The 12,288-nt window shown below is 43.8% G+C and overlaps 1 protein-coding gene across 1 annotated transcript; it reads right to left on the reverse strand.

Moving 5' to 3' along the window:
* Positions 1-295: 295 nt before the first annotated feature.
* On the reverse strand, positions 296-10,517 carry cbx7b (chromobox homolog 7b). Its single transcript, XM_034193736.1, has 6 exons — positions 10,210-10,517; positions 7,624-7,667; positions 7,204-7,269; positions 6,514-6,577; positions 6,000-6,285; positions 296-694 (listed from the first exon to the last, which is right to left on the reverse strand). The coding sequence occupies exons 1-6, from the start codon at positions 10,279-10,281 to the stop codon at positions 495-497; spliced, it is 732 nt and encodes a 243-aa protein (XP_034049627.1). The 5' UTR covers positions 10,282-10,517; the 3' UTR covers positions 296-494.
* Between the last annotated feature and the right edge of the window lie 1,771 nt (positions 10,518-12,288).

Raw genomic sequence — 12,288 nt, forward strand, 5'->3', positions numbered from 1 at the left:
AAATAAAGTCGTAATTTTACGAGAAAAAAGTTGTAATATTACAAGAAAAAGTTGAAATATTATATTATGACTTTATTCTCGTAATGACTTTATTCTCGTAAAATTACGAATTTATTCTCGTAATATTACGACTTTATTCTCGAAGTCTTAAAATTACGACTTTATTCTCCTAATATTACGACTTTATTCTCAAAGTCTAAAAAAAAAAAAAAAAAAAAAAAAAAAATTCTATGTGGCCCTAAAATGCCGTGGTACTTATGTGAGTCTTTTAATCTTAGTGCAAACTTTTTTCTGTCTCTCTAAATTAAAATTCTGATTATTGTAATTCTGGATGTTATGTTATTAATTTGTGAGCTGCATAATGGCAAAAAACATAATTAATCAGTGCAGAGTTGGGTTTGTCAGTGACCCTGTGCATGTAGACATATCGCTGACCAGGCTGGAAGGTTCTGAGTCCCCACCTCCCCCAAACCCCCCACAGTGACCTCCGGGTCTCAGACCTCCAGGCCCCAGTCTCTGAAGAAGCCTTTGGCCACTTGTGACTCTCGGAAAGTCACCGTGAGGGAGTTGATGGTGACGTCTGTGACTGTCACGTCCCCGGCTCCAGTCTCGGGTCGCCAGATGTCAGACCTCACCAACGCAGTGACATCATCTGGTCCAACAACAGTGCTCCACTCGTCCGCTGTCCTCTGTCCTGAAAGACGAAGGTACACAACCAGGAGAAATGAATATTTAGGGAAAGCTGGATTTTGGGGGGGGGGGGGGGGGGGGGGGTAGTTGCAGTGGGACAGCGATTGCATCACGTCTACCGTGTGTGTCCTGTTACTGAGTTAATCTCTGAGGACAGGATTCATGTGTTCACAGGAACAAAACAGACAGGTGGATCAGTTGATGCTCAAAATATCCCTTCCGATATGAAGGAATACGGAAATCCTGAACCCATCACCTGACAAGGAGGTTCTGAGTCACTGCACCTGGTGTGGAAGACTTCATCAACCATTTCTGGGTAAATCCAAGTAAAAACTTGGGAGGTGGAGAATTTGTAAAGAATTCTTTCATGTTTGTGCATTTATAAAGCACTATTTATTTTTATGAAACTCACTGGAAAATATTGGGCCTAGTCTGGATTAGGACAGGGTCCAGGTGCTGTGGCAGAACAAGAGCAATGGAAAAAAAAAAATCCAAAGTTCAAGATGCACTCTGACTGCTGGGATAGGCAAATGAATGAAGATGCATCATGTTTACACAAACAACTTTCACACAATTTGGTTGAAAAGATGAGCCCAAATGACAAGAGAACCCACTGAATTTTGGGTCAGATCCTCATAAAAATGTAATTTTTCCTCATTTGTCTTATTTATTAAAGACAAGAACTCTTAATGCAATTATATTGTACCTGCATCAATCATAAATGTCCACCAGGTGGAAATATTGCTCCATTTCAAGAACCTTGGGTACCAGCTGCTGTGGGACGTGATGACGACCTTGGTGCTTATCAAGGTTGGGTAGGATTACTTTGAAATGTAATCCAAAAGTAATCAGATTACAAGTAATCCAAATGTTTGTACATACATGTAATCCACATGTATTCCTTCAAAGTAATCCTACCCAACCCTGGTGCTTATATTAGTAGATGCACTGTTTTAGGTCTTGATCGATGTATGCACTGGGGTGAGCGCGCATCTAGTTACTACCACTAAGTACTTTAGGTGTTTGTTAGTAGGATAGCTTAACCTGCTAAACCCCAAACAGATTCTGGATTACTGAATTAGTTAGTTTTTGCTCCAGTCACATTTTTAGTCACTGTGGAATAATTTTTCACTGCACCTGCAAGTCCTAGACCTCTACAGAAACAGCACAATTATAGCTAAAATAAAGCAAACTCGAAGATGTGATTTTAAGCAGGATAACAGTTTTAATGTCATAAATCTTAAAATAAAAAACATAAGTTGAATTTATTTGATATTTTACTTTATAAAACTGGAAAAATGTGGAATATATATATATATATATATATATACACACACATACGAGGTCTGTTAGAGAAGTATCGGCCCTTTTTATTTTTTTCAAAAACCTGATGGATTTGAATCACGTGTGCTTACATGAGCCAACCTTGAACCTTCGTGCGCATGCGTGAATTTTTTCACACCTGTCAATTGCATCATTTGCTTGTAAGCAGCCTTTGTGTGAGGATGGGTGGAGTCTCTCGTCGTTTTTTCTTTGCAAGGAAATGGCGGAACAACTGGAGCAGCGCGACTGCATCAAATTTTGCCAGAAACTGGCCGACAGCCAGGTGGAAACCATTTGGAAGATTCAGACGGCTTTCGGTGAAGATGCTATGGGTATCACACAGATTAAGGAGCAGTACAACCAGTTTAAAGACGTCCGCACAACGGTGGAGAGCGAGCCACGCTCCGGGCGGCCATCAACATGCTGAAACGACCAGATCATTTCCAAAGTGAACGCTGTGGTGATGCAGGACCGTCGTGTGACTATCCAAGAAATTGCGGAAGAGGTGGACATCAGCACTTTTTTGGCACATTCCACTGTGACAGAAGATTTGGCCATGAAAAGAGTTGCAGCGAAATTCATGCCGATGGCTTCAGCACGAAGCTGATGGCGGAACAAAAGCGCCACCGTGTTGAAGTCTCACAGGACATGTTGTGACATGCCCACCTCTTCCACAATTCGGAAGATTCAGACGGCTTTCGGTTGCTTTTCAGTTGTGTGACTTTCTGAGAAATTGTGACAGGTCTGTTAGAAAAGTATCGGACCTTTTTATTTTTTTCAACAACTATATGGATTTGAATCATGTGCGCTTGCATCAGACAAGCTTGAACCTTGGTGCGCATTGGGTGAGTTTTTTTCATGCCTGTCGGTTGCGTCATTCGCCTGTGGGCAGGCTTTGAGTGAGCACTGGTCCACCCCCCTCGTCGGATTTTTATTGTTTAGGAATGGCGAAGTGACTGCCGCTTTGTTCCATGAAAATGTTTTCAGAAACTCTGCCAGACAGCCGGATGGAACCATTTGGAAGATTCAGATGGCTTTCGGTGAAGATTCTATCGGTATCACACGGATTAAGGACCATTAAAACTGGATTAAAACGGCCCACGGCAGTGGAGGGCGCACCGCGCCCCGAGCGGCCATCGACAGGCTGGAACAAGCAGATCACTAACAAATTTAAGGCTCTGTTGATGCAGGATGTCGTGTGACTAGCAGAGAAGTTTCATAGAGGTCGGGATCAGCACTTTATTGGCACATTCCACTGTTAAGGAGATTTTGTAATGAAAGACATACGGATGGATTCGCGCGTCGGGACGCAGCCGCTCATGCCGCTAGACAAACAACACCTCCGTGTTGGAAGTCTCACAGGACAAGTTGGAACATGCCCAGCTGTTAAACAATTTCTCAGATACTCACTCGACTTAAAAGCCATCGAAAGCCGTCTGAATCTTACGAATGATTTCCAACACGGAGGTGTTGTTTGTCCAGCGGCATGAGCGGCTGGGTGATTCTTAGACTATGGGCACTTATTATGTCCTTTGATCATATTGTATGAAAAACAGAAAAAAAAGGGGAAATTTCACACTTTTATGGTTATCTTTACAATGAAAGTGTGTTAAGAAATTTGTTCTAGTAGTCTATGATGACTTTTTCACCTTTTTTCAGTATCATTATATGCAAATATTGCTGTTTTGTGCTTGTCCCACACCCAGACTTTTGATCTTCAATGATAAAAATGAATGGTAAAAAAACATTTTTTCTAATGTTTTAAAATATCTCTGAATAAAATATCAGTAAAATAATAATACAAAACATAATTGGGGTATTCAATGTCATACAACTGTTGTGATTTTTTTAAACAAAATGTAGTTGTCCCACACTATTGCCGTAATTTCCACCACAACACTGTAATGTCCCTTTAAACAGTTTGTATGAAAGATTGTTTGGGTAGTTTCTATGGAGATAAACAGTGACATCAGAGCACATGTATATAGCGCCAAATCACAACAAACAGTTGCCCCAAGGCGCTATATATTGTAAGGCAATGGTGTGGTGGAAATTACATTTACAAGGCCAATAGTGCCCGTAGTTAAAGAATCACCCGGCTGTGTCCCGACGCGCGAATCCGTCCGCATGTCTTTCATTACAAAATCTCTAACAGTGGAATGTGCCGATAAAGTGCTGATCCCGACCTCTTCTGAAACTTCTCTGCTAGTCACACGACATCCTGCATCAACAGAGCCTTAAATTTGTTAGTGATCTGCTTGTTCCAGCCTGTCGATGGCCACTCGGGGCGCGGTGCGCCCTCCGCTGCCGTGGGCCATTTTTAATCCAGTTTTAATGGTCCTTAATCCGTGTGATACCGATAGAATCTTCACCGAAAGCCATCTGAATCTTCCAAATGGTTTCCATCTGGCTGTCTGGCAGAGTTTCTGAAAAAATTTTCATGGAACAAAGCGGCAGTCGCTTCGCCATTCCTAAACAATAAAAATCCGACGAGGGGGGTGGACCAGTGCTCACTCAAAGCCTGCCCACAGGCGAATGACGCAACCGACAGGCGTGAAAAAAACTCACGCATGCGCACGAAGGTTCAAGCTTGTCTGATGCAAGCGCACATGATTCAAATCCATATAGTTTTTGAAAAAAATAAAAAGGTCGGATAGTTTTCTCACAGACCTCGTATATATAGTTTAATCCCTTTTCTCAAGGTGGAACTCCAGCATCGATTTAGAAATTATTAAACTGCATCTCACATTTGGTTTCATTGTTATTTGTGTTTTGGTGAAGGTGCGATACCATGTAAAGAGACCGAGAGCTGCTGGGCCTCGGCAGACTAACACACCGAGTGCCAGTCTACTTTGTTCTAGTATTGAGGACGTCACCATAAAAACAACTCAGTGTTTACAGATATTCTCATGACTTTTGATCCACATAAATAAGGGCACTTTTTTAAGGGGGGGGATCATAGTTGAGAGTTCACTGGCGGATTAGATTTTTTTTTTTTTTTTTTGTGGATAACTGCTGTTTAACAGGAGAATTCCTGTTCGTTTTGTGATCCGGGTTGTGATGGCGACTGTTATGTGTTGGATGCAGGACGGAGAACCGACCAGCGTTTGAAGGACCCAGTATAAAATAAGTAGAGCACGGTACAAAGGATAACTGAATTTAATAACATAACAGTGATGTGCAAAATACAAACAAATAAGTGCGCGGTCTGGCGTGGTGGAATGCCGGTGTGCTCCCAGCAGCACTAACGGTCCGGAGCCAGAAACAGTTCGGACCCAAGGACCCCGCCGACACCCCCCAGGTGGCCGCGACAAACCGAGTCTGTGAAAGAAGAAACCATGTGAGTCCACACTCCACACACAGAGAGACCACTCAAAGGTGTACATAAACAGCAAACACTTCCTGGCTTAATCACTAATCAGCTTCCCACCCTGCAGGCATGGAACACCCAGTTCACATTCTTCACTGCAGTGGAAGCTGAATAAACGACTAACATAACAGCTCAATATAATAAGGTGTGAGGGACACCACATTTACTGACTGTACTAATGTTAGTCACAAAACCTAAAGTACCTCAGGAAGTGTGCTGACGAGCGTGAGACCTCACCCCCTCCTCTTTCACAGACCATGGCATCAAACCTGGACGGTCTTTGCATCCATGATGATGAGATGGCTCTCAAGACGACGATCTCACCCGTCTGGTCACAAGGTCGAGTCTCTGGCAAATACACACTGTGTACTCCAGACTTAAATGCAACCATGCCCCAATCCATGTAAATGCACCACAGCTGTGAGTCCTGACGAGCTGCACATAGCAAGCTTCAGGTGATCAGGGTGAGGTCCTGATAACTCAGCCACACAGCCACTCAGTCCTAAACGCAAGCCACCTGGAAGGAAAAACAAAAGACAGAAACAAAAGGCAGCCAGACACCCCCAGCCATACAACAGTGACGAGCGTTTCCTGCCTGATCGACTGACACACTTACCGTTTAGAACACCGCCGCTCATGTCCGCCTTATCTTCACACCCGTCCACCTCCTCTTCCTCCCCATGGCCTTCCCAGCCCTCTCGTGTCGGAGTCGGGGGGTTTGAGTCAAGGTACTCGAACGGCGACCTGCTGGGCCGGGCTGTGCGATGCGTTTGCTGCCCGCAGGTACGACTGTAGGGCTGATGGTCAGCGTCTGGAACCGGCGAGCGAGTCAAGGAGAGACGCAGACGAGGAGTTTCTGGAGCTTTGTGTGCGCTCCGCAGATCCATGGTGTAGACCGCGTCCTAAACGGAGGTCAAAAAGACAAAGCACAGTGTCCTTTAAGAGACGGGGGTCATGTTTGGAAGCACGTTCCATTTCCTATGTGCATGTAAAATTATGACGCGTTAGCAGACGGAGAAGAGGTCTGCAATTCCGTCATCCTGTAAGGACAGCGGCAACGTGCAACTGCAGTGCACGCTCCATCTCTGTGGTCATCAGGGGTCATAAAGAAAACAGAAGACAAACTTTACCTGTATGACTTTTTTGGCTTTGGGTCCTCTCCTCCTGTGACCCAGAACTCTGTCCCTCTGCTCTCTGTGAAAACCGGGAGCAAGCAAACAGAACCAATGTGAACACTCTTCTGTATGCATATACATAAATATTAAAGAAATTCAATCCCTACCGCTGCTTAGTTATTTACATGTGGATTCACGGTTACATGATATATCGCGTATTGTGATAATCGTATCGCGGCGCCTGTATCAAATCATACGAGTATTGCGATAGTGCAAAATAGTCGTCTCTCTGGGGAGGTCTTCCAGACATGTTCAACTCTGAGGAGGCCCTGGGAAGACCCAGGACACCATAGAGGGATTATATGTCCCAAATGGATTAGGAAAGGATGGATTTAGGAATAGTTTCCTTCATTTTTGGACATTTTGATTCATGTCTCCAAAAGTGATCTTCAGGAGAAAAATCATTCATATGTATCCCAGGATTGTCTATCCGTATGTGCACTGAGGTCCATGTCCCGATGATGATCGGTATGTGGTGGACAAACCTGCATTTTGGTAGGAGAGTAGACTCAGGGTTGAAATTTAGTTTGCGATGTAACTTGAAAGGGGGCTATGAGGCTCTGACCTCAGGCGATGCTTTACCGAGATCCCTTCTGGTTTGTGCCTGTATTCATGTGAATATTAATCATGACTTTTTAAACGTACTTCTCCTCGTAAGCCTGCACTAAGCGCTGGTCCAGAATGTGCTCCTCGGGTTCCCACGTGCTGTACCTGCAAAAAAAAAAAAAAATTAATAAATAAAAAAACTTGTTTTTCCACTAATTACTTCAAAAAATATTTCATTCAGTCCGACAATGATTCTAACTGTAAACATTTAATATTTTACATTTTAACATCCTTGTCTTTCCACCAGGGGTCACCGACTCTGCTTGTGGAGGTTCTTCTGCTCCGCCCACTGATAACTAAATCAGGTGTGCTCAGCCAATCAAGAGCCAGGAAATGCCAGACTTGACTAATCAGCTGGAGTTACAGCAGAAAACATCAGAGGATCAGAGACGTGACCCCTGATTTATGTGGACACGTTTATTTTTCCTCCCATCGTTCTGATTAAAGTGACATACTCACTTTGGAGGCCATCCTTTCCACTTCAGCAGATACTCCACGTTTCCCTGTGAGGACAAAAAGTTTAAGAGCAGTGTCGGTCACCACACTCAGAACGCTCACACTTAAACCAGGACAGAACAACACTTAAACTCTGCATCAAGTTACCTCACTGCGAGGTTGCGTCCACATTACCACCCCACCTGAAGTTGCCTGAATCTCATTTCCTGATCATGCAAGCTTGAACGCTCCAAACCTGATTTTGTTTTGTCAAATCAGATTGAAGTCACTTGCATAAGTGGTCCAACATCTGATTTTGGATCTCTTTTCAGTGTGAATGCTGTGGGAACACTCAATTCAGACTGAGGTGTACGAGAGCTGTCCATTTAAAGATCCCATCTGACAAAAAAAAATTGAATTCTGGGCACAGAATTCAATGTCAATGTGAACGCAATATAGCAGATTGGGATCCGCATTTTAAAAATGTCACTTGTTCATCATCTGTTGTGACGAACAGTCATACTGACAGGTTTCATCCCAGTCACCAGATTGAGGATGGGGGCAAAATTTGAGATCTCTATCTTGTTTACAACCAAATTTAATCATCTTTTTTTTTTTTTTCTTTTTTTTTTATGTTTGTACAATCCAATATTTTTCACAGAGATCAGCTATAAATATTTCACGTAATTGATCCAAGTGTTTAGACACGCCCCGTGCCCAAAGTGAAACATCAAGAGCACACAGAGAGCGAGGTTCACCAGGCTAATAACTAGAATTACTGATCTGCAGTGTGCCAACAGGGACAAACGCATTTCTTTCCACTCCAGAATATGGCCACTATTTCTGGAAGGGCGCTGCATACTTCTGATCTAAGGATGTAAACTTGATTATTTGTGCTGCGTTTTAGATTGAATGATTTTTAGGTTACACTTTAATTCTTTTTTTTTTTCTGATATAGGCTACATAAAAAAAAAAGTTGGAAATTTTAACAGCACTTTCGCTTCGTGCACTTCCAAGAGTCTTGCGCAGTAGCAGAATTCCGATATGGTATGGCTCCAGTTCATGAATATTTACAAATCTCAAACTGTGTGCAATTTTAACACCAGAAGGAGACAGGAAGTTCAAGTCTCACTTTAACTCACAGATAATAGCTAGAGTCTGCAGTCACACTGAGCCGTGTCCCGGCAAGGAGGCGTGGTCACCATTTTGGATCTGGAAAACTCAGTGAGCAGCACACGTAGATGCTCAATTAGTCTAGAAACAGGTGGAATATGCTAGAAAAGTGCACATGTTAGCAAAGCCACAAACGAAGGAAGAAGGGAAACAACATTTCCTTCTATAAGTAAGTGGTTTTGGTTATTCTTGTCACTATGTCCATGACATTTGGTTAATAAACAGGTGTACGTTGCCTGCTGTGCCTGTGTCGTCCGACAACACGGACCATTAACTCCTCACTTATATCTGACATTTTCCCCTGCTAGACCAATGTCTAGTTAAAATACTTGTCGTTAGTGATTAAAATTGTTCGACAAGGCCGACAGTTTTTTTTATTTTATTTTGCACCTTAAATAACTGAGCCGCTGCTCACAGATTATGACCCGCGCTGTGCCACTTACAGTCACACAGAGATGTGCACCCACACCACTGACTTCATGATTGAAACTCAGTCAATAAAGGATAATTATGTAAAAAAAAAATTAAAATAAAATTATATATATATATATATATATATATATATATATATATAAAATTTATTTATTTATTGTCATGGTTTGATGAGTCGTGCAGCGCTGAACACAGCAGCAGGACATCTCAGCTCAGCAGCTAAAACAGATCAGATCCGTGTAACTTTCAACACTAATATTTGGGAATGTGTGGGTGTCAGAGTAAGTTTAATACTTTCCTTACATAATTTAATGTAAATTAATTTTTCTGGCTTGATATCTCGGTCAGGATGGCATTTTAACGCGTATTTTGCGAGCGTTTTTCTGAGTGTGTTCAGTCGCGTACCCGCATTGAAAATGCATTAACATCCGGGCACTTCATCAATATTTTGCCCGGTTACGAGGTGTCATGTTGTTGTCCATTCGCGTTTAGTAGGCAGCATTGGGAGTGCAGACTCTTGTACTCATTATTAACCTCTGTGCTTTAACTCCATTAGAGCTCTGCGATGCCATAAGACAAGAATGTTAAAGAATGAGACAAATGGAAGGAAAAAACTTATTTGCAGACCAGTGAAACTGAAAAACAAAACCACAATTAAATTATTTTTCTAAATTAGAAATCTATTAATCTATTTATCAAATCTTGTGAAAGTATAAAGGGGGGGGGGGGTCTGGCCCCGGGGTCCCAATAACTTGTAGCTACGCATCTGCGTCTGTCAACAACACGTGACTCTAATATCACCCTGTAACCAAACAACATTAACAGTGTTGTGTGTCCTCCTCCAGCCAACACAATGACAACACCGCGCACGTGATACGAAAGCTTCGACCCCGCCCCCTTTAATGTGTAAAGCTTTGATCTAACATTCACATCCTCTGCTCCCAAAAACTGTCCCCAAAAAACAAATCCTGCTGCCGGACTGACACCTTCCGCCGTGATTCCTACCTTCCGAACTCTCTTCTTGACGATTGATTCCACAGCAAACACTTGCTCTCCGATCGCAGACAGCTCCATCATCTGCGCACGCCAGCCGTTGGGCTTTCTAACGGCCAGAGTAACGGCTGTTTTCCCGTTAAACGGCTCGTTTCCGTCCGCTCTCGCCTGCTTCTTGTTTTCCTCGCAGTTTCGGGCGCATTTATCTGGAACCGTTTCCTCGTGTTGCTGGATTTTCCCGGGTGTTCAGTGACTTTACAAAATCTGCGACACATCTGCGCACAGCGCGCGCGCGCCTGATTCCAGGGGCGCGCGCGCCCTGCACGCGACTCCACGGGCGCTTCTAGAAGGTTTCTGCTTGGTGGCTCGGGTTCCGACGATCTAATACATAAATCACATTACCAAAAGTAAAAACTACTCATTTCGTAAAATAGACTATTTCAGAATAATTCTGTTTTTGGTGAATTTGTGTTCATCGCTTTAATTATGAAGCTAGTAAATGTGGACTTATTTCATTCATTCATTCATTCATTCATTCATTTGCTTCCACTTGTCTGGGTCCAGGTTGTGGTGGCAGTAGACTAAGCAGCTCATCCCACACTTCCCTATCCTTGCTCAAGTCACCTATGCACCATGGGCAAACCTTAATGACGTGGAATACTCACACCAAGTGCTGCCCAACCTCCAATCAATGCTCTTCCTTCATGGCATGAGTTTCCGCTGTCAAGGTGGTGGGAGGTGATGGTTTAGTTAGTGGTTAAGCATTGAGCTTGAGACCAGAGGGTCCTCAGTTCAAAACCCAGCCAGACCACACAATCACTAAAGGCCCTTGGGCAAGGTCCCCAAGTTCCTGCTGGTGTGTAGGGAGTACCTTGCATGGCAACACCCTCACATCTGTGTGTGTGTGTGTATGGATGAGTGGGTGAATATGAGGCATCATTGTAAAGCAATGAGCTTTAAGCTTCTGATATAGATAGAAAAGTGCTATATACCATTCCTGGGGGGTTTCAAGATGTTCAGCATGTCCCTCCAGCATGTCCCTAAAGCCTCCACTCAGTTGGCATGTGTTGAAGACCTCCCTAAGGAGATGGCCAGGGGCATACTCACCAGATTCCTAAATCACCTTAGCTGGCTCCTTTCAGTGGTCTACTCAGAGCTCCTCCTGAATCTTTGAGTTTCTTCTCCTGTCCCTGAGGGTTAGCCCAGATACCCAAAGAAGGATCCTCATTTCCCGCTTGTATCGATGACCTTGTTTTTTCAGGCATTTGTTTGTGATCATTGGTGAGGATAGGAGCATAAATTGAAAATCTCACATTCTGGCTGCACTTTCTTGATCAAGACAGTCGAGTACAGCGTCTGCAGGACCTCAGACTCAGCCACAATCCATCTATTGATCTCACGCTCCATCTTTGACCCACTCGTGAATGAGACCGCAAGATGTTTGAACTCCTCCACTTTGGGTAATAACTCACCCCTGACCCAGAGGAGACAATCCATTTTCCAACAGAAGACCATAATCTTAGATCTGGAGGTGCTGATCTTCATCCCAGTTGATTCATACTCAACCTCAACCTCGGATCCGGTACTGCTGGCAGGAGAGAGCAACAACACACAGGAGTGGATGAACGCACCCAGTAACAGAGAGGGGAGAAGCCGCCTCCACCTCTTGGCAAAGTATAGCAGGAAGGTGAGTACTTATCCAAAGAATGAGGTTTTCAGTAGTCACCAGTCCTGAAAAAGGTTTTAACAGTCTTAGCTGATGATGCAATGTATAACTGCAGAGAATACTACCTTGGTCTTAGGCGATATCTCGGCACTGAGGTGGAGACGCCGTCCTCCTGATATACCTCGGTGCTGAGTAGAACAGCTGTGTCTGGTGATGGGTGACAGCTGTCACCCAGGCTACTCCCATGATGCGGCAGCGCCCTCTGGTGCCTGGAGCCCGCACTCCAGGCAGGGCGCCCTCTGGTGGTGGTGGGCCAGCAGTACCTCCTCTTCAGCGGCCCACACAACAGAAAGTTGATGAATGCTCAAAGAACACCTAATTGGAAACAGGTGAGTGTCATGATTGCGTATAAAAGGAGCATCTCC

Source organism: Thalassophryne amazonica, chromosome 18 (assembly GCF_902500255.1).
Source record: "Thalassophryne amazonica chromosome 18, fThaAma1.1, whole genome shotgun sequence".
Classification (NCBI taxonomy): domain Eukaryota; kingdom Metazoa; phylum Chordata; class Actinopteri; order Batrachoidiformes; family Batrachoididae; genus Thalassophryne; species Thalassophryne amazonica.

Excerpts from the sequence above, each read along its gene's own strand:
- cbx7b (XM_034193736.1), bottom strand. The coding sequence starts at position 10,281 with ATGATGGAGCTGTCTGCGATCGGAGAGCAAGTGTTTGCTGTGGAATCA. Across the intron at positions 6,286-6,513 it reads AAGCCAAAAAAGTCATACAG|GACGCGGTCTACACCATGGA; the intron begins GTAAAGTTTGTC and ends ACCTCCGTTTAG. Across the intron at positions 695-5,999 it reads GAGCGGCGGTGTTCTAAACG|GACAGAGGACAGCGGACGAG; the intron begins GTAAGTGTGTCA and ends TTCGTCTTTCAG.